Genomic DNA, 25,975 nt, shown 5'->3' on the forward strand with positions numbered 1-25,975 from the left:
AGGATCATAAGAAACTACTATGAAGAATGCTATGGTAATAAACTGGAAATCCTAAAAGAAATGGACAAATTGCCAGATTCATATAACCTGCCAAGATTAACTCAAGAAGCTACAGACAATCTAAACAGACCCATAACAGCAATGAGATTGAAGCAGTAATCAAAAGTCTTCCATCAAGGAAAATCTAGGACCTGATGGCTACACTACTGAATTCTACAAAACATTCAAAGAGGAAGTAATCCCAATACTCCTTAAACTATTCCAAAATGTTGAACAGGATGGAATTCAAACTCTTTTTATGAGGCTGGCATTACTTTGATACCATAACCAAATAAAGACACATCATGAAAAGAAAAATACAGACATATATTCTTAATGAACATAGATGCAAATATTCTCAACAAAATACTAGCAAATCAAATCCCAAATCACATATAAAAGATCATACATCATGATCAGGTGGGATTTATCCCAGGAATGCAGGGGTGGTTCAACATTTGCAAATCCATAAATGTCATAAGTCATGTCAATAGAATGAAGAATAAAACCCATATAGTTAGTTCAATAGATGCAGAGAAAGCATTTGATAAGGTTCAACATTGCTTCATGATAAAAACCCTTCACAAACTGGTATAGAAGGAACATTCCTCAAAATAATAAAGGCTGTATGTGACAAACCAACAGCCAATATCATACTGAACGGAGAAAAACTAAAAGCATTTCCCCTCAGCTCTAAACAAGACAAGGATGTCCACTTTCACCACTCTTACTCAATATAATACTGAAGTTTTAGCAAGAGCCATTATGGAGGAGATGGAAACAAAGGACATCAACTTGGAAAAGAGGAAGTCAGATTATCCACGTTTGCAGATGACAAGATGCTGTACATGGAAAAACCTAAATGTTCCACCAAAAAGCTGTTAGAATTGATAAACCAGTTCAGTAGGGTTGCTAGTTACAAAATCAACATACAAAAAACAATAGCTTTTTTGTATGCTAATGATGAACTCACAGAAAGAGACATCAAGAAAGAAATCCCACACACAATAGCTACAAAAAAAAAATCAAATATTTAGGAATAAATTTAACCAAAGAAGTGAAAGATGTCTGCAGTGAAAACTTTCAAACATTGATGAAAGAAATCATCAAGGACACACAAAGAATGGAAAGATAGTCCTTGCTCATGGTTCTGAAGAGTCAATATCATTAAAATGTCTATACTACCTAAAGTAATTTACAGATTCAATGCAATCCCTATCAAAATACCAATGACATTCTTTACAGAGTTAGAAAAAACAATCCTAAAATTCATATCGAATCACAAAAGACCTTAACTTGCTAAAGTGATCCTGAGCAAAAAAAATCAAGCTGGGGGCATCACAATCCCTGATTTCAAAGCATACCACAAAGGTATAGTAATTAGAACAGTTTGGTAATGGCATAAAAACTGATACATAGATCAGGGCCAGCACTGTAGTGCAGTGGGTTAACACCCTGGCCTGAAGCGCCGGCATCCCATTTGAGCGCTGGTTTGAGACCCGGCTGCTCCACTTCCTGTCCAGCTCTCTGCTATGGCCCAGGAAAGCAGTAGAAGATGGCCCAACTCCTTGGGCCCCTGCACCCACGTGGGAGACCCGGAAGAAGCTCCTGGCTCCTGGCTTCGGATTGGCACAGCTCCGGCCATTGCGGCCATCTGGGGAGTGAACCAGCAGATGGAAAACCTCTCTCTCTCTCTCTCTCTCTCTCTCTCTCTCTCTCTGCCTTTCCTCTCTCTGTGTAACTCTGACTTTAAAATAAATAAATCCTTAAAAAAAAATAGGATACACAGATCAACGGAACAGAATAGAGAGCCCAGAAATTAATCCACTACATACAGACAACTGATTTTTTTTAGATTTATTTATTTATTTGAAAGTCAGAATTACACACAGAGAGAAAGAGAGACAGACAGAGAAAGGTCTTCCATCCACTGGTTCACTCCCCAATTGGCTGCAATAGCTAGAGTTGCGCCGATCTGAAGTCAGGAGCCAGGAGCTTCTTCCAGGTCTCCCACGTGGGTGCAGGAGCCCAAGGACTTGGTCCATCTTCTACTGCTTTCCTGGCCATAGTAGAGAGCTGGATTGGAAGTGGAGCAGCCAGGACTCGAACTGGTGACCATATGGGATGCCAGCACTTCAGGTGGCAGCTTTACCCACCACACCATAGCGCTGCCCCGACAACTGATTTTTGACAAGTGTACTCAGACCATACAGAGGGATGAAATTCTACCATTTGCAACAAAATGGATGCAATTGGAAGACATCATGTTGTGTGAAATAAGTCATACCAAGAAAGGCAAATACTGCATGATCTCCCTTAGATGTGGGACCTAAATTTAAAAGACAGGGGTCCGGCGCTGTGGCCTACTAAGCTAGGCCTCTGCTTGTGGTGCCAGCATCCCATTTGGGCACTGGTTTGAGTCCCGCTGCTCCTCTTCTGATCCAGCTCCCTGCTTATGGCCTGGGGAAGCAATGGAAGATGGCCCAAGTGCTTGGGCCTCTGCACCCACGTGGGAGACCTGGAAGAAGCTCCTGGCTTCAGATGGGCCCAGCTCCAGCAGTTGTGACCATTTGGGGAGTGAATCAGCAGATGGAATCCCTCTGTCTCTCCCTCTCTCTGTCTGGAACTCTACCTCTTAAATAAATAAAATTAAAAAAAATTTTTAAGATGAAAAAAGATTGAAAGGAAAAAGAAATGTCTGTGTGTATCAGTATTGCTGCAAATATAGTTTTGTAAAATTTTGTTATATACCTTTGTCAACCATTGGTTAAGAATGGTATACTACTGGGGCTGGCGCTGTGGCATAGTGGGTAAAGCTCCCACCTGCAGTGCCAGCATCCCACATGGGCACCGCTTCGAGTCCTGGCCGCTTCAGTTCTGATCCAGCTCTCTGTTATGGCCCAAGTCCTTGGGCCCCTGCATCCTCGTGGGGCACCTGGAAGAAGCTCCTGGCTTCAGATCGGTGCAGCTCTGGCCGCTGCGGCCAACTGGGGAGTGAACCAGCAGATGGAAGACCTCTCTCTTTGCCTCGCCTCTCTCTCTAACTCTTTCAAATAAATAAATAAAATCTTTAAAAAAAAAGAATATTATAGGCCGGCGCCGCGGCTCACTAGGCTAATCCTCCGCCTAGCGGTGCAGGCACACCGGTTCTAGTCCCGGTCAGGGCGCCGGATTCTGTCCCGGTTGCCCCTCTTCCAGGCCAGCTCTCTGCTGTGGCCAGGGAGTGCAGTGGAGGATGGCCCAGGTGCTTGGGCCCTGCACCCCATGGGAGACCAGGAAAAGCACCTGGCTCCTGGCTCCTGCCATCAGAACAGCGTGGTGCGCCGGCCGCAGCGCGCCGGCCGCGGCGGCCATTGGAGGGTGAACGAACGGCAAAGGAAGACCTTTCTCTCTGTCTCTCTCTCTCACTGTCCACTCTGCCTGTCAAAAAAAAAAAAAATATTATATTACTATAGTGCTAAAGATCTGTGATTATTTTAAACTTTGCTGTAATTGGGTGAAATGGTCATTTTTTCCATTTGATTATTGTTTATAGCTGTTGTCTATATTTCCATTTAACTAAAGTATTTTGCTTTTCACTTGTTAAACTTCTTATTCAGTGAGGTATTAAGCCTTTTTCTGTAAAGTAATCTTAAAATGTTACCCCAAAAACTGAAAAAAAATAGAAGGAAGAAAGGGAGAGGGAAAGAAGGTGGGGAAGGAAGGGAATATCATTTGTTTTGAGAAATTATCTACAGGGGCTGGCGTGGTGGTGTAGCAGGTAAAGCTGCCACCTACAGTACCAACATCCCATATGGGCGCCACTTTGTGTCCTGGCTGCTCCTCTTCTGATCCAGCTCTCTGTTATGGGCTGGGAAAGCAGAAGACCGACCAGGTCCTTTGACCCCTGTACCCGCATGGGAGACCCAGAAGCTCCTGCCTCCTGGCTTCGGATTGGCTCAGCTCCGGCTGTTGTGGTCAATTGGGGAGTGAACCAGTGGATGGAAGACCTCTCTCTCTCTCTGCCTCTCCTTCTCTCTCTGTGTAACTCTGATTTTCAAATAAATAAATAAACTTTAAAAAATTGTATCTACAAATCACATTGAATCTGTTGAAATAATTAAAAATTATATAAGAAAAAGTTACACACAAAAAACTTCCCCCCCAAAAGAAACAAAAAAATACCATTACTGAGCTATAACCCACATATCATACAATTCATCCTTTTTAATTCCACAGACTGATGTTTCTAGGTATGCACACACAACTTTTGATATGGGTATTACTCTTATGTTATACCTAACATAAATTCATGTGAATGTGTAAGAAAGGATATTACAACAGGCCAGCGCCGTGGCTCAATAGGCTAATCTTCCACCTGTGGCGCCGGCACACCGGGTTCTAGTTCCAGTTGTTCCTCTCACAGGCCAGCTCTTTGCTGTGGCCCAGGAGGGCAGTGGAGGATGGCCCAAGTGCTTGGGCGCTGCACCCACATGGGAGACCAGGAGGAAGCGCTTGGCTCCTGGCTTCGGATCAGCACGGTGCACTGGCCACAGCGGCCACTGGGGGGTGAACCAACGGAAAAAAGAAAGACCTTTCTCTATGTCTCTCTCTCTCTCTTTCACTGTCCACTCTGCCTGTCCAAAAAAAAAAAAAAAAAAAAAAAGAGAGAGAGAGAGAGAGAGAGACTCTGTTACAGCATCAGTCCTAGTTCCAAAGGATCTATAGTTGTAGAATGAATAAATGCATTTTGGTAGTCATACAAAAGAATATCAACAATTAGTGGAAATAAACTGAGATATATATCATAACATAAATGAGTCTAACAAACATAATATGAATTAAAGGGAGTCCATTACAAAAGATTGTTTTATAAATATCCATTTATTGTGTGAGCATAAGTTTTGAAGATCTAAAAGTTAGTAGGAATTCAATGAGTGTTAAATATATGGTTGAATAAATGAATGCTTTCTGATTAAAAAAATAAAGTCTGAAAGCATAATTGAATTTTTTTTCAAATAAAATGTATTGGTGTCAGAGTAAATCGTCTGTATAATATCCTTTGACATTTCATGAGAGTTTATTTTACCATACATCAGCAATTATTTTATGTGTTTTATATCTGAGAATGTTTTCTATAATTCTGTAACATGAATATTTATTGCTCATGATATTATTTGTTAAGAGTATCTGCATTTTTGTATTTGCTTAATCTATCAATAACTGGGACAGGCACTTTTAAATTGATCAATAAAATGACAGATTTATTAATTCCCCTGTGCAACTCTGAAACCCACAGAAATTTACATCTATTATATATTCTTACATTCTTGGTGGATTTAATTTTTAATTATGGGCAGGCCTTCTCATGCTTTTTGTGTTAAAAATACACTTTTGTCCAATACTAAAAAATAACTCAGCTGTATTTTCTTGGTATATTCTTGCCCTTTTTAATTTTTACTCTTCTTATATTTCTGTACATTATATATGCACACATAAATATGATACAGATATATACATATGGCTGAAATTTACTTTTCCATTCAAACGATATCTTAACTGATGGTTACTATTTATTCTCTTTTATTCATATATTTGGACTGTTGTCTTTACAACTGCATTTGTTTCACCTTATTTATGTTTAGGTTTTTGCCTTTTCTTGGACAGTTTGAGTTACTTTTCCACTTCTTTTATTTAAAATTCTTGTTCCCATTTTTTCCCATTATTTAGAAAATTATATACTCTATTTCCTTATAATGATTATTCTTGATATTATACAGTGCATACTTAGACAATGTCAAAATTAACCAATGTCTAATAGCTTTTATCCTGAACAATTCATGGATGCTGAACTTAAAATTAGGATTACCATATTTCAGCTAATGCTATTTCTATTCTCTGTTGCAGTAACTTATTAAAAATGTAGTTATATTTCAGTAGAGGTCTTTCAGAATATCTCATTGGGAGCAAGAGAAGCAGAGATCTTCCCCCTTTTATGCTGACCTAGGTTTCTGATTTTGTGCTATTGCTTCTTGGCTGAAGGTTAACTACTCAATGTTAGGGTGGAATATTCCATCTTCCCCTCTGCTATTCTATTCTGGAACTGCTTCTCTGTAGACCCATTGTAGATGTTCAATAAAGGAACCCAAACAGCAGGCCATTCCTGTAGTCCTTTTCCTGAAGGTTCCCTGACAAGTAGCCCCTTGGACTCTAGGATCATAATATGTACAACCAATGGAGAAACCAGAGACAAGAGGCAGGAAGTCCTGCTACATTCCTGTGCACGTGGTCACTCTGAGGTATTGTCCGATTTTGCATAGGACATTGCCAAGATCTACACTCTATCTAAATGGACAGTGGCTTTTCTTCATCACATTTTGCACTTGGCAGCTATGTGCTACTAAAGCTTCTGCAAATTTTCATATAACGCTATTTCTTTTTTAAAATTTATTATGTTACAAAGAAAGAGAGGCAGAGGGGGAGGGAGGGAGGGAGGGAGGGAGAGAGAGAGAGAGAGAGAGAGAGAATATGAATCTTTCATCTCCTGGCTCACTCCCCAAAAGGCCACACAGTTGGGGCTGGGCCAGGCTGAAGCCAGGAGCCAGGCGCTCCATCCAGGTCTCACATGTGGGTGTAGTAGCCCAAGGATTTGGGCCATTTTCTGCTGATTTCTCAGGCACACTAGCAGGAAGCTGGATCAGAAGCTGAGCAGCTGGGACTCAAAGTGGTGTCTATATGGGATGCTGGCACTGCAAGCAGTGCCTTTACCCACTATGCCACAGCACTGGTCCCACTCCACAATTGCATTCTTTTTTTAAAAAAATTTATTTACTTATTTGACAGATAGAGTTAGACAGTGAGAAAGAGAGAGAGAGAGAGAGAGGTCTTCTTTCCATTGGTTCACTCCCCAAATGGCCGCTACAGCCGGTGCTGCACCAATCCGAAGCCAGGAGCTAGGTGCTTCTTTCTGGTCTCCCATGTGGGTGCACGGGCCCAAGCACTTGGGTCATCCTCTACTGCCCTCCTGGGCCACAGCAGAGAGCTGGACTAGAAGAGGAGCAACTGGGACTAGAACCTGGCGCCCATATGGGATGTCAGCGCCACAGGTGGAGGATTAACCAAGTGAGCCACGGCCCTGGCCCCCACAATTGCATTCTTTAACTCCCTCCCAGGATCCTTTTGGGGAATCCATTTTTATAAATTGCCCACTAATCTAGTATGTGCTGATTCCTTTTTAAGGATTCTAGTCCATTCTTTGTTCTACCTGAGGTCCCCCATGAGTGTATGGGCACATATACAGTCACCCAGTAGAAAGAGCAGGAGTTGCACACTATGGGATGTCTTTCCTTTTGCTACTCAGGCAAACAGTTTCTTTTTATTACTACCAAAGTTTGGTGTCTAGGAGTGATCAAGGCTACTCCTTGCTGCTCTTTAGGACTTTCTCAAGGGTGAATCAGGCTATACCACTTCCAAAATGATGTTCTCAAGCTTATGGATGTTCTGTTGGCTACTTTGCCACAATAAAGGTAAGGGAGCAGACAGGTAGGGCATCTGCTTCTTGGCTCTTTTAGTCTTCTCTATGAAATATGTTAGCCGGTCAACCAGCCAATATAGAGATGCATGAAGATTGGAATGACTTGTATTTCTCTCAAATACTGTGGCTGGAAGAGGTATTTACAAAAGCTGAGGGAAATGCTAATCCAGACAAACTATTCAAAAAGTATTTATGTGGAAGGTCACCAACTTACTAGTCTGCACAGCATACCTTCAATTAACTGTTTCTCAGTCCAGCTTTAGCTTATGAAATGATCCTGGAGCCCAATTAACTCTCTCATTTGGATTGTCAGCCTTCTAGGAGTCTGGAAAATAAATTTCATTTTCACAAATTAAGAAATTCATTCATCCAGTAAACAGTACCTCATTTTGCCTATGCAGCAGGGTGAGCTAAAGACTGTTGCTCTGATGCGGAATAAATCTCCGCCAACTTTGCAGGACTTGTTGGGATGTATTCTTGTTCAAGCTTCTGCTAGTCAATGAAAACAATGCATCTTCTATCAGATCAATCATTCCAGATGGGCTTTAGAGGAGGCAACAAGCTGTTTCTAGCAGGCTTGCTTCTAGTACTTTGATGTTAGTCCAGTGAATGAAAATCTCCATGGAGTGCAACTGGGATCACTAGATTCTACTCCGGAGGTTGAAGCCCAAGTCCTAGACAACACAGTCTTTATTTCTTGGCGTTTCTCTCTCCTGGAACTTTGTGGTAGAGAAAAGGGTGGATATTCCTTGACCCCCTCTCCCCCCAATTACCTGGGTGAACACTATGTTATCATTATTTCATACATTAGTACATTTTCAACAACCTGGTCATTCTCATTGACTACTTTAGTAGGCTTTTATAGCTTCCTCCAGATACTCCTTTTCTTTCAGAGACTTTTATTCAGGATAGTACTCAAGGACCTAGGATCCTACTGTTCACCAGTCTAAGGGGCCCCCTTACACAGAGTGACTATCCCATGCTCTGGCCTCACCTCCCTCCTGCTGCCCTGCCCATTCCAGACTCCCTTACAGCCCCTCCTGCTGCTGCTAAATGCTTCTGTCTTGCTCCAATTCGGGAGGTACCATATTCCTCCAAGAACCTCAGGAAACGGTCACTTGAAAAAGGGACCAGACACTTAGTGTCAGTATATGAAAGCTTTACAGGGTGATCAGCAACAGAAACACTATCTGATGCCCCAACAAACTGGTGCAGTCTCTCAGACCTTCCCTTCTGTACAGTTCTCTTGACAGATGTTCGCTAATTACAAGATTGCAGATAAATCAGAAAATGTTAATCTGTTCTTCCACTTCCAGTGTTTCATCACCTCAAGTGGTTAAGTGTGAGCTATGCAAAATGATCTTTTGAGGCTGACACTTCACCCAGGATAAATTCTGCTCGGACATTAGGTGCGCAGTTGAGAAATGCCTGTAGATCACAATGATCTCTTCTGCAAACTCCAGCTTGGACCTCAGCACCATGTGAATATATTTACCTGTAGCTCTGCTACCCATTCCAAGCCTTCTCTAGCTCCATGGAAAACAACTCTATCTTCCTGTATCTAGGTAGGAGTGACCTTTCAGGCTCCAGGACTCTGAAGCTCTGGAAAAGCAAAAACATGCAAGGCTTCCAGAAACCATGGAAGTTGGCTGCCAGGCCAGTGTTTAATTTCACTTTACTTTTATTTCTTATCTGTAGGACCATGGTTGACTGGCAGCAAAATTAACCACTCCATCAGAATATTAATACTGACCAAAATGAGAATGCACCTGCTGTGCTGAGAGTGTTGGGGTCATGGTGGGTTACCCATATTCCTCTGGTGTACAAGGGCACAAAATGGGTTGTGAAATAAACCAGGCACACAAAACATTCCCTTCTCATGCTTTAATCCCATACCCTGTGCCCCATTTCTGGAGGATGTGTCCCCGGTCCTTGCCACTCCCACAATCAGAGCAGGTGAGGTTCATAATCTCTCAGCCTCATCTCTGTGGGGCTTTATCAGGCTACAGAGATCCTTGGGCCATCGTGAGATAATATCACTCAGTTCTTAGTTACATGAAAATGAAATCACATAAGAAAAAGCAAACGACAAAAATACATGAAAGCCATTTACTCCTGGTAAATTCTTCAGGGTCCCAGGTGCTGGGGTTGGTTCATGGTTTTTCCTGATGTTGGAGAACTGAGGCAGGGATGGTGGGAACTGGGTGCCAGGAGAACAGTCTTGATGGTGTTCGCCAGCAGCAATAGCTTTTTCTTATTTTGCTATCGTTTGATCTCAGATCTTCAGTTTCATGTAAATGAAGTCACCTAATCAATCATGATTCTATAATCATGTAGTGCCTCTGCAAGCTGATACTGTCCCCAAATCCCCTCACACCACCTGTATGTAGAGGGTGAGGAGGGGTGGGTGGGCTTGTACATATGTGGGAATGTAAATAATTTCACTATGACTTCATTAATGCTTTACCGAATCCCTCAGCACTCAAATGCTACGTATCCCTTGTAGAAGTGCTAGGGACAAAACCAAGAGACTGGCTGGATAGCAGGAAGGCTAAAGGCATGAGTATTGGGACAGGAAAAAAAAACCCACAAGGGAAGAGGTGCCCGAGTAGGCCCTCCTCTCTAGCAGTGTCTGGCACCTGTCTCATGTTGACAATAGGGAAGGCAGCAGCTGGACAAGGTTCCTGTTAAGCAGCCTTGAGATTCTTGCCCACCAATCACTTCTCCCATTTCTCCCCAGCATCAAAGGAAAGTGCGTGGTGAGGAAGTGAATCAGACAGGGAGGGATTTGTACAGTTATCCTGCAAGTATGTGGCAAAGGTCTCAGGACGCAAATCTCCTGTCTTGAGTTCAGGGCTGTGTGCTTTAAGGTTTGAGCCCAGTGAGGACAGAATCCTTCAGGCTGGTCCCTTACCAAATCCAAGTACTTGTCCTTGGCCACTTTCAACTTGAGGCTGTCAAGAAGTCTTCAGGATGTGTAACAGGTTAGTTTTTGGAACAGTAACCACAACCTCTTAAGTCTTCTGGTTCTCCCTACTTTACCCGCATCAGGTAGAAGCAGGGGCACTTCAGTCAAGGAGAAATCGCAACTCCTCCATGCATAGAAGCAGGTTGAGAGAACTGAGGTTCTGCCTGCGACTTTTATGGTAAGGTCTGGGCCGCTAGGGGCGACTCCCGAGAAAAGGCCTTCCCGGCTGACCAGAGGGCTTCGCCTAGCCCACCCTTGGGTAAGGGTTGAATGCAGGTCTCCTCACCTGGAGGCTATGCTAGGAGGTCTTTTCTGAGTGGGTCCTCTGATGCCTTATTAAGTGATACCCTCTGCTGAAGCTCTTCCCACAGGTTGGGCATGTGAACGGCTTCTCTCCGGTGTGTGTGCGCTGATGCCGGACAAGGTGGTCCCTCCGGCTGAAGCTTTTCCCACACTCGTTGCACCGGCAGGGCCTCACCGCGGCATGCCCTCGCAGGTGCTTGGCAAACGCAGCGCTGTGGTTGAAGCAGCGCCCACACTCGCTGCACAGGTACAGCTCCTCGGCTGCATGCGTCTTCCGGTGCGCCAGATAGCGCCTGTGGTCACTGAAGTCCTCGCCACACTCTCCACACAGGTAGGGCTTGCCCCCAAGGTGGATTCTTTGGTGTGTTGTTAGCACGGATTTCTGGCTGAAGCTTTTGCCACAGATGGTACAGAAGAAGGGTTTTTCTCCTGTATGTGTCCTCTGATGCCTGACCAGGTCTGAAGTCCAGCGGAAGTGCTTCCCACAGTCGTTGCACCTGTAGGGTTTCTCCACGGGTGGTGTTCTCTCGGCCTGAATCAGGGGGGGCGCTTCATCCAGAGTCTTCCGGTTTAGGGGGTACTTATAAGGAGTGCTCATCTTGTGGACCTTCTGGTGCCTGGCAAGATGTGAGCTCCGTGTGTAACTTTTCCCACATTCCATGCACTTGTAGGGTTTCTCTCCTGTGTGAGTCCTCAGGTGTCTCACCAGGTGGGAGTTACAAGTGAAGCTCTTTCCACAAACAGGACAGTCATGGTGTCTCCCTAACAGGGGGTGGATGGCCATAGCTTCTGGAAGATTGATGAAACTATTAACTGGAGAAATATTTGTGCCAAATCTTCTTTCATTAAGTCTGCCTGGACTATTGTCAAACACTACTTCCCAATCTGGGGTCTGGTGGATTTCTGGATCTTCCAAAATGGACCTGTGCATATCCTCCAAACTCAGATCTTCTTGTTCAAAATACTCTTCTTCGTCTTCGCTCCTGTCTCCTACAGAAGGGGTGAGAGGAGAAAAGGGGAAATTGCAGTGACAACAATAACTTCTACACCAGAGGGTGGTTTTTTTCTTTTAAACAGGGTTTGTGGAGACTGTATAGAGAACAGCCTGTGTTTCATAAAGGCAGAGGTTGGGAAAGAAGGAAATATTGACAGTCACTGTTCTACATGTTATATTATCAGAAAGCCTTAGAATGGATGTTATTATCCTCATTGTACAAGTGCACACTGAGGACCGAGTGCCGAGATGCACTGTGTGGTAAATGGTATGGGTGGGATTCCAGAAGCTTACCTGTTTTACTTCTCTTACACCGTTTTGGACTCCTTAACCCTCAAGCAAATGAAAGAGAGGTCAAGAAGAGGAAAACCACGTAAGAATTTTCTATCAGAGGGAGTAGGGAGTCATGGCTGAAGTGTTAGGAGAACCAAGGAGAAGGGACCTTCGGAGGAGAAGCACTGATTAGAATGGCCCACTCAGGGTGAGTGAGACCACGTTGTCATTCCTCACCTGTGTAGATAAAACTCAGGATTTCTGGCTCGTCGGGCTCTTGAGGTGGCTCTGGAACATCTAGGACCTGAGGTTCCTCCTCTCTCTCCTGGGGGATCTCCTCTAGTCTGGGGATTGGAAATGCTGCCCGAGAGAGGGAGAACAGGACATCACGATAGGCTCCACAATTTCCTGTGCTAAGAGCAGATCTGCTCTCTAGCAGGTTGTAGAGCAAATTCCTATCAAGGTCAGCTGACAAAATCTTTGGTCTCTTTAGCTTGAGCACCTCTAACCAAGTGCATCTTCCTTGTGCCTTTCACCTGCAGCTCAACAATGATGTCACCGTAAAACTTACCCTCTTTTCTCAGATTCAAGAAAATAGATTAGCTTCCTTCCTTACTGCTTGTTTTGAAATTCACATGTTTACCTCAAACATTTCTATATTAAAGCTATAACTTTGGGCCAGTGGGTTAACGCCCTGGCCTGAAGCACTGGCATCCCATATGGGCGCCAGTTCGAGTCCCGGCTGCTCCTCTTCCGATCCAGCTCTCTGCTATGGCCTGGGAAAGCAGTAGAATGGTCCAAGTCCTTGGGCCCCTGCACCCACGTGGGAGACCCGGAAGAAGCTCCTGGCTCCGGATCAGCACAGCTCTGGCTGTTGCAGCCATCTGGGGAGTGAACCATTGGATGGAAGACCTCTCTCTCTCTGTCTCTCCTCTCTCTGTGTAACTCTGACTTTCAAGGAAAATAAATAAAAAAATCTTAAAAAAAAAAAGCTATAATATTATAGCTTTATTTCCTTATTAGAGGTTTCTAAGCATTCTCTCCCCTGTAATTTGGAAGGACACCACCTCATCCTTCTATAGCCAATGGTTTCTCTAGTTTCACGGGTAGGGTAAGCATAAGAGAAGTTCAAGGCTTATACTCTAAGATCTAAGACTCCATTTCCAACAGGAGAAAGATCTCCGTTTAGAATGCTTTCGAAAGACTTGAAATTTCTTACACAAGGAGACCACAATTCCACAGTCTTCTTCCAAGACGTATTCTCCATAGAACTCTTTCTGTGTTGGATCCAGATCACTCCACTGGTCCTGGGAGAAGCAAACGGCCACATCCTTGAAAGTCACCAGTCCCTGGAACAATACAAGGATGCAACCAGAATGTGCGTGATGCTAGAGGTGGCCTCAGACTTTCTCCTGGAGGCAGGTCACGGGTTCAGGCAGGATCCATCCAGGAACCAAGCTGCAAAGGTCCAAGAGGCACCCTCCTTCTTCTGGTTTGGGGAAAGCACGGGCCACATGCTGCCCACCTCTATTCCACTGCTTTCCCTCTGGGCTGGCCTATGTTTTTCTTCAAGATATTGTTTAAAATTCAAAAACAATTCTTCAAAGTCGTCACGTAGCTTTTTTTGATGTTTTAATGCTATCTTCATATCTATAAAATTTCATCTCCTCTATGAAGCGCTCCTTAACTGACCCTATTACTTACACAGTCTACAGCATACAAAAGACTTCCGCCAACAGCCAGACTACAAGCTGAAACCATGGATGAGTTCTATTCCTTATGTCTGTCGCCACATGGCTTGGTTTCAGGGCTCTGGACACAGTGAATGCTTTATAAATGTCATGGCAGAGGTCAGTTGTTCTCACAAATGACTAGCAAATTTATTCCTAAAAACAAAAACTCCTGATTTAACAGCTTCAGAGCTGTACTACAGGGGTTGGTGGTGTGATAGGACAGGTTAAGCTGTTGCTTGCAACACTGGCATCCTGTATTGGAGTACAGGTTCAAGTTCTGGCTGCTCTGCCTCTGATCTAGCTCCCTGCTAATACACCTGGGAAAGCAGCATAAGGCCCAACTATTCGGGCCCCTGCCACCCACATAGGAGACCCAGATGGAGTTTCTGGCTCCTGACTTCAGCCCTGCCCAGATCTGGCCATTACGGCCATCTGGGGAGTAAACCACTGGATAAAAACTCTTCTCTCTCTCTCTCTCTGTGTCTCTCCCTCTCTGTCACTCTATGTTTCAAACAAAAAAAGGAATCTTAAAGGAAAATTGTACTGTACTGTTAGAAAATAATCCCATTTTGCTAGTCTCTCTGGTCAGTGGGAATCGAGAGGCTGTGGAGCCTGCAATTGCAATGGAGTGGGTTACTGTTTACCTTATTATTGCCTCCCCTCCCTGACTCCTGCTTACTGAGAACCTAAACCTGCAAAAAAGGAGAGGGCCCAGTTGTGTCCTGCCTGACAGACTGCCAACACCCACCAGTTCTTCAAACAGCCCCCTGTGACAGAGAACCAGGGCACACCTGGGACAGAGCAGTGAGAAGGGCAACCATCTCGGGGTCTCTGGAGCTCCTCTCTGCAGGCAGTTCTGGGTCCTGGGGCACGGGAACTTCTAAGAAAAAACAAAAAACAGCTGTGTGTGTATGTTGAGATTAGCAACATCGTATCCTAGTAACTGGCAAGAACTGAGCATTGTTCATCATCCTCATCAGGAATGTAGCCCTAACCTCCCTGCTATGGGCACCAAGAAACTGTTCCATCGGCAGCTCAAGTTTTGCAGCTCCAGCTCCAGGAAGACCAGAATGACAAGAGATCCAAGAATGTAGCGAGGCTTGGCCCTGTTTACAGGGGACTCTGGTTGGAACTGTCTCGTCAACATCCTGGATTCTGTCATTTCTTCCCCCTGTGGCAATCTACCCTTTCTCCTTGGTAGAGGTGAAACGCCGGGCGCACTCAGCCACAATCCCTCTTCCTGCTGAGGTTTCCCACCTGTCTCAGGAGGCTGCAGCTCCTCTTCACGACACGGGCTCTGTTCCTCCACTGCCTCCAGATCTGGGCTTGGTGTGGTTTCCTCCTGGGACTGCTCAGGGGTCGAGGTCTGCGCAGGATCCTGCAGCTCACTGGGGGACCCGGCCTCTGTCCCTGGATGCACTGTCTCCTCTGATAGAACTTCCTGGCCGTGAACATGGACGGTCACCTGGGAATAATTCCAACTTCCCGTCACCGTGGAGTCAGAAGAAAATTCTTGGTTGTTATCCTGGCTTATCTGGGGAGAAGCTTCCTTGGGGAAAGCTCCCCCAGGAGCAGGGTGAGGAGGCCTGGGAAGGGGAGCTGAAGGGTTTCCTCCCCAGGACCAGGCAGAAGACACTCACCCTGTTCCCAGCACCCGGGGCTCTGGGGCTCCCATCCTACCCACCTCTACTACCCCACCTACAGTGCCCCTTGCTGTCCGCTGCTATGGCTGACCACCCTGGAAGGGAAGCTGGGACTGGGTGTTGAAAGGAACTTTTGAAGAAGTCGCCAAATTCTCCTCCCTCGGAACTGAAAGCTCAGCATCCAGAGGGAAAACCAAGGCCAGGACTCTGGAGTGGCTGAGTCCCCCCAGATGCTCCCTTGGACAGGTGTTTCAAACCCAGAAGGTCACACTCATACACACACGTCCCCCTGCCAAGCCCGAGGCAGAGTCAGTTAGATGTTGAAGGATAATCGACAGAGGCCCTGTGAGCTCTCCCTGCCCACCCAGCCTTCCAGAAGGGAGTCCCCCTCCACATCACACAGATCAGGACTCCCCCTCCTCACCCACCGCCTTGGTCTCCTGGGCTGTTTCTGCAAACCCTCCACCAGCGTCACCGCCTCCTCGCCGCTTTCTGGCCGTTGGCCCCGCACCCAGCTCTGCAGTTCTCCAGGCAGGACGGTAAGGAACTGCTCCAGCACGAGCAGCTCCAGGATCTGCTCCTTCGTCCGCCTCTCTGGCCTCAGCCACTGATGACAAAGTTCTCGGAGTCTGATGAGAGCTTCCCGAGGGCTCGCTGCTTCCTGATAGCGGAAGCGGCGGAAGTTCTGGTGAGATGTCTCCAGCACAGGGTCGTCCCTTTGCAAGACAGACTCTGGCCGACAGGGGAAATCATCTTCCAGTTTCACCGTGAAAATGCCCTCTTCTTCCCAAAGCCCTTGGTCCTCTGGCTCCAAGGCTGTGGCCATTTCCTGGCTCTGGGGCGGTCTCACACCATCTAGAGCTCACACTGGCATTGCCCCCAACTCTCAGCCTGGACACCTCGAGGAGTTTCTCCCAAGGGACCTGGATGAAGAAATAAAGACAAAGGGTCACGTAAGTGTGAAATGATACACAAGTTCAGGACAGGCCCCTACACATAATTCTTCACCTGATTATGTCCCCTTCCCCCTGGTCTCCATACCTTGTGTTGTGCTCTAGTGAGGACAGGAGATTATGCATGACTGGAGACTGGTCCTCTACTCCCTTTCCTAAGCCACATTCATAGCCCAAAGGAAAATACTGCATTTCTATTTCTATTTCATGGATACTACCGATTTTACCTTCTGCCTCCAAATCTGTTTTCTCTTCTTCCTTCCTGCCAGCTGCTTTAGTCTGTACCCTTGCTGTGATCTCCAACTGGGGTTCCTGCAGTATTCCAATGGCTAGGAGTAAGCACTCTTACAATCAATCACCTACTAGGACTGACCACAGCGTTTGTTGTATGTATATGCCTATTTACATATGAACTAGCATGTACTAGGGTACTTCAAAAGGTTCATGAAAAATGAGATTAAAAGATAAGTTTATTTGGGTGCAAAAAGTTTTGAAATTCGTGCACAAAAGGGACCTTCAAGCAGCTCATGAAAAAATGTACATTATGCAAAAATGTATGGATTTTACAATATTTTTGCACCAAAATAAACTTTCAATTCCATTTTTCCATGAACCTTTTGAAGAATCTTCATACATCCTGGGAAACAGTGGCAGGGCTGCAATAGATGTGGAAGGCTTTATGGAGGTGCACTGTGTTCTGACTCAGTCAGGATTAACTGATAAAAAATGGGGACTCAAGAGATTTGAGGGGAGGGCTCTGTAACAGTGAGGGCTTACATAGTGGTTGGCACACAGAAACCCTAAAAACCAACCTTTCTTGTTAAGACATCTTCAATCGGCTGACGCATGGCCCCTCAAGCTCAAGTGTTCAAAACTAAATTCATTATTCCTACTCCCAAACCTACTTGTTTCTGGAATCATGTCTTGGCTGAGATCATTGTTACTAACAATCGACTTTGTAGTAAGCGTTGGATTCACCTGATTCTTCCTCGGTGCTTAACGCTCATTAAACCAACTCTATCACTTAAGCCTCTGTGTTTCTTCCTCTTCCCTTCCGGCAGACAGCTTTATTCTGGGCCCTCATCATTTCTCTTTGGGACCACTGCCATCATCTCCTTACTGGGGTCCCTACAGTAGGCAGTTACAAGCACAATGCAAAAGAGTTACAGGAGGAGTTTTTGCAAAAGGGTACAGTATCACACATCACTCTTTTGGACATTCTGATTCAACCTAGACAACTGTAATTAAGCAATGCCATATGTAGTTCTACTGTGCATCCATGGTTGAGAAACACTGAGGAAGGTGTGTAAGGTTAAGAGCCAGGGCCCTGGAATCAGACAGCTATGGTTTGGATCCTGGCTCTACTGTACTTTGTCTACTGGGACAAAGTTGGAACTATGGTCAAGTTCTTATTCTCTTTATGCTGGCTCTCCATTTACCAAACAGAGATAATTGTGGCAATCATCCAATAGGGTACAGTTAAGTATCAAATGGAGTACTAAATGTCTAGAAGACTAATGATACTCTACTATTAATCATATCTAAGTTATAGGTCTAACTACATTGCTCATATTTAAAATAGTAAGTTCTTAGTAAGATTAGTTTTGAAATCCTGGGCACAGGATAGTCAACCCCAATCTGTTTTCCAAGCCTACATTGTACTCTTCTTTATCACCTATCTATACTGAACGCACTGATCCACCTACAACAGGGTGCCCTTTCAGGCCTCCATGCTTTCTTGAAGCCTGCTCCCTCTAAATAGAACATTCTCCAACTCCTCCTGTTCCTGTTTATTCCTAACACGTTCTCTCTTCTTCACTCCCATGTTTTACAGGGAAACATGCTCTGTTTTATCTTTCTGAAAGCATCAAATTGTAAAAGTGAGCCCTTGAATGGAATTTGATTTGCTTTTACTAAAATGCTAAGTTTCATTGACCCTGGATAAGTCTTTAGGTTAAATTTATCAGGGTATTCCTGAATCATGCACTTAATGTACTGTTTGACCTCTGTCCTCAAGTGATTTTGGTCCTAGTCAAACTTATGGAGATCTAACTTCCTTGCACTTTTCGGGCCAGCAGACAGATTTTCATGGAGAAGTAGCTCTGAAATGCTCAATTCTACAGCCTCCATACCTCCTAATATCGTAGTCCTATTTCCTGGTCGCAGCACAGGTATTAGAAGCCTAGAAAACTTTTCTTGGTAATAACATCCCCTAAGCCCATGGTGGAATCAACTTGTACTTATTTCTCTAGCTTTTATGTCTGCCTCTGAAAGCGACACATTTATCTTTAGTTTTTGGGAGAGACTACATAGGCAGGAAGCTCACCCACATTAGCTCCACTGAGATATGGTGAAGTAAAAGCAGTGAGCTTTCTAAACACACAAAACCTGCCAATGGCTTTGTCGTGTCCTTAGGATAGAACTGAAACTCTTTGCAACTTGATGCTCAAGGCCCTTCTAGACCTGGCCTGATGACCTCCTTTCTCCTTGACCGCCACCCCCACTGAAGGCCACAGCTGGAATGACTATTCAGTGTCTCTGCCATGCCCTCACCGGGCCTTCCTGACACAGCTCACTCAGCCTCTCCCTTTGGCTACCTCCACTCATCTTTCAGTTCGTTTTCCTGTAGTGCCCTCTCCAATCACTGGAGATTATGCTCCCCAGGAACTTGCTCCCCACCATACCACAGCATGCAATGTATGCATACTTGGTCATCAAAGTTGTTCCTTTTGCAGTTAAACTCATTGGACTGAGAGGTGCTGAGGGCAGCATGTGCTGCAGCCAGATCAGAGTCTGGCCCCCAAAAGGTGAACTACTGAATGCTAAGCACGCTTTCTGTTTAAGTCTGTCTCTGGAAGGACAGATGCCATGTTGTATTATTTATTCATTCATTTGTCCAGCAATCTGTGTGCTGGATAAATTAATAAATAAGAAAAGACATTTATTGTTTGCACTGTGAGAAAAACGGAATACTTTCATGGTTCCCAGAGTGATGGAACCACAAGTCATCACAAGGAGTGTTCAGTTTTACATGGGGATAATCCAAATGCAAGTCACACGCAACTGAGCATCTGAATCAATTTCAATATCTACAAAGATCAGACATCAAGTAATTTAATGCAACTACAATACTGATTATTTATGCAGACAAAGCTCCCCCATACCTCCCACTCCTCTAAGGAGGGGAAGAGAAGACAGAATTGATACACAGGGTCCCTTAGCTTTAACAAAAGAATCTCTATTATTTCATTAGTCTGAGAACTAATGTTCAGTGAAGTAGACTAGGAACCCTCAACGTTTTCATGGAGCACTATGCACAAGATTCCATACTACAGATCCTACACCCTCTGCATGAACAGAAGGCTCCTGCTCTCAGTGGGCTTTGCTCTCTGAAGAAAAAGGAAGGGAATAAATGTGACAAGTTAAATCCATCATTTTCAAGTGCCCTTCAGAAGTCACAAGTTGAGATTCCTGTTGCTTGTCTTACATTTATTTTGGTGGCCCAGGGAGAGAAGATGAAGAAAAACAGATCAGCAGCAGTGGGAATGAAGGGAAAGGAATAAGAGATGGGAAGAACAGCACAGTAGTGCGCTGCAGAGCAGAGCTCTGGACTGGGTACCCAAGTCCTCAAATAACTAGAGCAACTATAAGGATTTCTTGGGCAACATAAGCAAGAGCGCTTGCAGGTAAGGTCCTCTGGAGAGAACTATTACACTAATTCACAGAATTACCTGAGTTGAGAGTGCTTTATGAACTAAAATAGGCTATGTAAATACCAAACATGTGTTAGTATTACAGACAGAACATGGATGTCTTATTCTAACATTCATGGGATGTGCTATACTGCAAGACTGCCTTGCAATTTGCGGCCTTTACTATTCTAATGCCTTTTTTGACGTCTGTGAGTTTAGAATACAGAATGTGAAAGTAGGTCAGGAAAAGTAAAAGACTTGGTTTCAGAAAAGACTAAAACAAGCCTGGGCTGACCTAGAGGTTTGAGTGGGTGTTTTAGGATGCATGCAGTAAGGCTGGGGAGGAGACAGGAAGAAGGGAAGGCCTTTGTGCAATCCTTGGCCCACCTGCCTCTGTTCCTTACCTGTAGGTGTCACATTTGAATTCTCCAACTGTCCCTAACAATTCTCTTGACACAGACAGAAAACCACAGGTGATAAAAGAGTATTTAGTTCTCTATTTTAAAACACTACCATCTAGGGTGAGCTTTCTTGCTCCTAAATAACAGGGATCTGCCTAAATGAGAGAGGGTGATCTGACTATTATATACTTAGTGGGTATTTACATCCCTTCCAGCCTGCATTCTCACTTTTTCTCTAATGCAGACCATAATCTGCAAATCTGAAGATTTTTCAATAGCTCCTCTCACTGTTCTCAAATAGAAATCAACAAATAAAAACTGTTAATTGCTCTGTTCCAATGCTACTATTCTTTAGTTAATTAACGATTACTCCAATATAACCCTTTACCTGGAAAAATTCCTCGTTATTTTTATTGCTCTATATTCAAATGTGTGTTCAGGCTTCCCAGGTAATGGTGAGGGGCTTTGGAACCCTGAGTTTGAATCCCTCCTCTCACTTCTTAGAAATATGATACTAACTCTCCAAGCCTCAGTTGCATCCTTAAAATAGGACTAATATTACTTACTTCACATTGTTGTTCTAAGCAGTAATAAAGTAACCTATAGAAATCTCTCAGTATAGAGTCTGGCATAGGGTAGATGCCCAAAATAGTTTATTCTTTCTTCTTCAAGCTGTTTTAAATCCTTTTGGGAGGTAGGCAAGATTTAAATGATAAGCAAACAATTTTTTTTTCATCATAAATAAAAAAAATAGAATACACAGATAAAATATTGGTCTGCTTACTTTTACATCACAAATGAAGTGTTAAAGCCAGTCCTTGCTTTTAAAGCAATGAGGTAAGATGGAACCAAAGCCTCAGAACATAGGTGGGATGGTCTTGCTCAGTGTCTCTACTAACCAACTGCAAGTCCCCTCCTGTCCTCATGACTGGGAGGAGGCAATCTGAGGCCAACCCAGTTAGTAAACCCAAGAGGCCCTTTGAAAACGTAACCCAGAAGGCAAGAGAAACAGGGAACACATGCTCTGACTTTTGGCCCCCTAACACATCAGGATGAGTATGCTGAAACAATTCTATGAATTATTTCTTTAAAATATTTTTGCCAGCTAATTTCTTCCCCTTCATAAAACTAATATTTGAGTAGCCAAGTTGGCTCAAGGCTTTTTACAACAGGTTTTAAAGAAACAGAATTAGCAGTAGACATGGGGGAAAACGGGAAGAAATAAAAAGAGAGGGATGCTGGGTAAGCAGCAGGTGGTACAGGAAGTCAGCGGAGGCCATGACAACAAGCATCGTCTGCCCTGACATACTGCAGGCATTGTGGTTAGCATCAAGGTAAATGCCAGTGAGAGAAGATGTAAACACAGAAATGTAAAATAAAAATCCTAACGATTTATTTTTAATTAAAACTTTTTTTTTTCCTACAGTCACCTCCTGCAGTCCTCAGAGGCAATGCCAGCAGCAAATAGGTCAGTCTTCGGAGGGCAAGGACCCATGTGCTACTCTTGCTCTACCTCTTCAACATGGAAAAGTCACATCAACTCATCTCGACAGCAGGGATGAGTCTTTCCTAAAGGCCAAGAACTGGATCATCTTTTGAGAAATCAACCAGCTTTATAATGGTGATGAGGGACTCTGAAAGGAACAAGGACCCCTGGTTCTTATATTGAGTATCAGATCCATAATACATCAGCATAGGATGGTGAGAGGGATTTACTCAAGAGGCCAAATACAGATTTTAAGAGGCCAGAATTAGAACACCTGGCCACTATGTTCATGCTGGTTAATCTCCAACACGAAGCCAGACTTTTCAAACGTAAGGGATATTACCCAGAACTGGTTACTGACTTAAAAAATGCAGTTCAATCTACATGCCTCAGTTTTAAACAAAACATCACAAAGTAATGTGAAGCAGGCAAACCAAGAGACATCAGTCAAACCTGAGGCCCATCCTTATGAGAGCAGCAGCTTTCATCTGGTGGTCAGAGTCAAAACTAGGTATACTCAATTCCTACAATGAACATGGTGGATGCCAATCACATGGTTGGAGGAACCATCATTTCATTGGAAATAATAGGATAATAGACATTATACAAACAGTTTGACCTGAGGTATTGACTTGGCTAAGTAGAACAAGTCAACTCAAGTCATTTCTCTTTCTGGCTCTGAATGAACACACAGCATCAGATACCCTCTGCCCTGTTTCTAGGTGGTGTCCTTGAAGGCTCTGCCCAAGGCTCCTCTGATTGGCTGAGATGACAACAGATGGGTCCCTTGCCTGCTGGACCACATGAACCTGAAGAGTGCCAGCCTTCCACTGTAGACTGTATCATGAGCCAAAGGAGTCATTTTTGTTGTGTCTGTCTCCCTTATTGTGAGTCCTGCCTACTGGAGGAAGGATTTCCTATGCACTTTTATATTTCCAAAACCTACCCCTTGGTGAAGCCCTTAGTAGAAAATGCACTCAATACATTTCTTTTACCCCAACTTAGATGTAGAAGTACTGAAGATTCAGAAATCAGTAGGTACCAACAGATTTTTTCCAGGAGTCAGGTGGTCTAGCCATCTCCTGGCTTGACAAACTCCAAGAGGGAGGAGGGCAGGGATGGAGTTCACGCCACCCACTAATGTCTACTGCGCAGTACAAGGTGCTGGGCACAGAAAGGTGAAAAACCCATAGGCTCTGACCTTGAGAGCAGGGTAGTTAAGAAACAGCAGGGGCTTCAGCAATACTAGGAATTCGCAGCAAAAGCCTAGAACATGGGAGTGATCTAAATGATCACAACGGAAGCTGCCTATCAAAAGAATAAAGAAAGTCAAAGGGGGAAAACTCATCATTGTTTGGTCTTAAATTTGGCATAAGATAATGTAGCATCCAGTACACTCAATTTTACAAACAGAAGTGGTTAAACGCCCCACAAAAGATCAGATTGCTAGTTCTCAGCACAGAAGTACTCACAGCTCTCTGCATCTCCAGAGGGCTGCAATGTGCACAGTCTGGCTAAAGGCTGCAGCTCTCAAAATGGGGAATCCAGCAGCGGCAGCGGCAGCACCTGAGACCCTGTTAGACACTCAGGTTCTCCAGCCCCAGCCCAGCCTTTTTATTGAGAGGTCTGGGGGTGGGCCCTCAGCAATCTGTGTTTAACAAGCCCTTCAGGTGCTTAAGTTAAGATGGGAAGTTTAAGAACCACCACCTAAGCCAAGGAAGCAATTTTGGGGTTCAGGGAGCAAGGAAAAACTTTACCAGTTTGCTCAAAATAAAGGAGGGGCTGGTGAGAGGGTGGCAAGAAGAGTCTAGGATTGTTCTACATCAGTGCCAAATAAACCGGAAAAAATGTTATAAACCTGTCACTTACCTCATCTGTATAGTCTGTAACGACCAAGAGTCCCTCACATTGTAGTTAACCTCGCTGTGCCCTTGAAATGACTGTCTACTGCAATAGAGTATATAGACAGAGTGCAAAAGGGGGACAGCTGGAGGAGAAAGGGGGAGAGAGTGTGAATCCCAGTGTCTGGTCCCAGGAGGAACATCTTCCAGCCCCCCTCCAATCCTGCCCACCCTCTTATGCTAGACAGTATTAGCAGCAAGGTCCCCAAGACATGGCCACAAACCCTAACTGCTTGCTGTCACGCACGTCCCACCAACATGCCTCCCGTGGCTATCCCACAACCTTTCTGAAGTGGCTTTCTGGTTCAAGGGCCATGGGGCAGCTTGGAAGAGAAGTTGGGAGGAGGGATGAGGGGCTCCACTAGCATTCCTTGTGGCTTCTGAGTGTAGCTGCCCTGGGTGTCACCTGCAGTGTGGACAGAGAAAAAGCAACAGTTCTAAGCTTGGCCTCTCAGAGAGTGCTGGCACTGCTTCCCCACGACCAAGGTGGTTCAAGAAGGGCTGGGCTGGGAGGCCAGTTCAGAGACCAAGGCCGACAGGGTTCTGGAGGTACTTAATGGACATAGCCACCCATTGCTTTAGGAATAAAAATTGGACCAACCCCGCTCTGAGACAACACAGTATTACTCCTGGGGCACAAACTGACAAACTTTTAGTTCAGACAGACAAGAGGCACGTAGGCTCCTGCTAAGGGCAACAGTGGTGTTGAGGAGTGGTGCCAGAACTGGCCGTTAGGGGCGGGGGAGGAAAGTTGCAAGTGGACACACCAGTGGCTGTCTCGAGGGAAAGCTCGGGGTCTGTTCCGGCGGCCGCTGAAGTGCCACAGGCCAGACAGTCTCCAGAGCCCAGCCCGCTCACGAGGGATAAGATCCCGGGCTGGGGGGAGCTATCCGCCGCCTGTTGGAGAAGAGGCTGGCGGCAGGGGCAGACAGGGGCTCGCTCCGGCCGGGAGCCTGCGAGGGACCAGTCTGAGAGGCGGGGTGAGAAAAGGCTGCAGGAAACCAAAGGGCCTAGACCACTCCCCCCTCGGTTCCGGGGGGCAGTTGGCGCGGAAGCAATAGGAGGTGCGGGCTCACTGCGTTTCTGCAGGCCCCAGGAGGGACGGAGGGCGGCGGCTGGACAGAGGAGCCAGCCCGGGGCGCCATCCGCATCCCAGGCGGTGCTGGCTGCGGCCGCCGGCAGACACGAAGGCCACACGCGGCGTCCCCCTCCGCACACGGCCGCCACCCCTTCCCCAGGACAGCGAATTTCCCCAGGCTCTGGGGGGCGGGGTCTGCGGCCCCTCCCCCTCCTCCCCGCCCTGCCCTGCCCTGCCCTGCCGGGCCCTTCCCTGCCCTGCCGGGCTCCGTCCGATCCGGCCCGGCCCAGCCCAGCCCCCCAACACTCACGGCTCCGGCAGCTCCGGCGGCTCCTCCCCTGCCCCGACTTCACCCCCACCCACTCCGGGCCGAAACAGCGGCGCCGGATCCGAGCCGCGCGGGGCCTAGCGGGTCGGAACACGTGGGGCCTGAGCGCCCGGAACCGGAAGCAGCTGCTAGCCCCGCCTTCCGGCTGCGCTGGAGCCTGTCTAGGCTCGGGGAGGTTGGTTCCTCTCAGCGTGCCGGGCGTGGGTTGAGTCTCCCTGGCCCCATGCTAGGACTAGATGGACACTCGGGGCTTTCGTTTTACGCGCTTGGTTTTGGCAAGGTTTCCCCCCATCCTGTTTTTGATCTTCAGTGTATTTGCTTTGCGTTTGGTGCCTATAGTTATAGGTGTGCTCTTGATTTTTAATTTTGTTTTGTTTTACCCTTTGCATCGTCTGGAAGCATTGTGGAGAAAATCTTTGGGTTTCAGTGCAGGCTGTTGGAGTTCACAGTCACCTGCAGGCCCTCGGGTGAATCTTACCACCTCTCTTGACTCTCTGTCCATTTTGTTAAATAGGCATAACTATGTGGCATAATTTAAAAATACTAAATAATGTGTTTTTCTTTTTTAAAGAAGTTTATTTATTTCAAAGAGTTACAAAGGGAAGGAGAGACAGAGATCTTCCATCCATTGGTTCACTTCCCCAAACGTCGACAAAGGCAGGCAGGAGCC

At 45.5% G+C, this 25,975-nt stretch overlaps 1 protein-coding gene across 13 annotated transcripts; it reads right to left on the reverse strand.

The window, feature by feature from the left end:
- Positions 1-9,421: 9,421 nt before the first annotated feature.
- On the reverse strand, positions 9,422-25,429 carry ZNF202 (zinc finger protein 202). 13 transcript variants are annotated; one of them, XM_008260199.4, is made up of 9 exons: positions 25,288-25,429; positions 24,183-24,305; positions 23,868-23,985; positions 15,891-16,389; positions 15,081-15,288; positions 14,615-14,703; positions 13,310-13,439; positions 12,328-12,450; positions 9,422-11,813 (listed from the first exon to the last, which is right to left on the reverse strand). In XM_008260199.4, exons 4-9 carry the CDS (start codon positions 16,290-16,292, stop codon positions 10,819-10,821), a joined length of 1,947 nt encoding a protein of 648 aa, XP_008258421.2. In that variant the 5' UTR covers positions 16,293-16,389; positions 23,868-23,985; positions 24,183-24,305; positions 25,288-25,429; the 3' UTR covers positions 9,422-10,818. The 13 variants fall into 13 exon arrangements, with proteins under 13 accessions (XP_008258421.2, XP_008258427.2, XP_017198368.2 ...); XM_008260205.4 differs by lacking the exon at positions 25,288-25,429 and adding an exon at positions 24,976-25,172; XM_017342879.3 differs by lacking the exon at positions 25,288-25,429 and adding an exon at positions 24,667-25,172.
- Positions 25,430-25,975: the final 546 nt, after the last annotated feature.

This window comes from Oryctolagus cuniculus, chromosome 1 (assembly GCF_964237555.1).
Source record: "Oryctolagus cuniculus chromosome 1, mOryCun1.1, whole genome shotgun sequence".
Lineage (NCBI taxonomy): Eukaryota > Metazoa > Chordata > Mammalia > Lagomorpha > Leporidae > Oryctolagus > Oryctolagus cuniculus.

Bases quoted from the DNA above. Each gene is read 5' to 3' on its own strand.
- ZNF202 (XM_002708313.5), bottom strand. From the start codon at position 16,292: ATGGCCACAGCCTTGGAGCCAGAGGACCAAGGGCTTTGGGAAGAAGAG. The intron at 15,289-15,890 runs GTGAGGAGGGGG...AATTATTCCCAG, and splicing joins CCAGGAGACCAAGGCGGTGG to GTGACCGTCCATGTTCACGG. The intron at 11,814-12,327 runs GTGAGGAATGAC...CCCCTTCTGTAG, and splicing joins CCTGAGTTTTATCTACACAG to GAGACAGGAGCGAAGACGAA.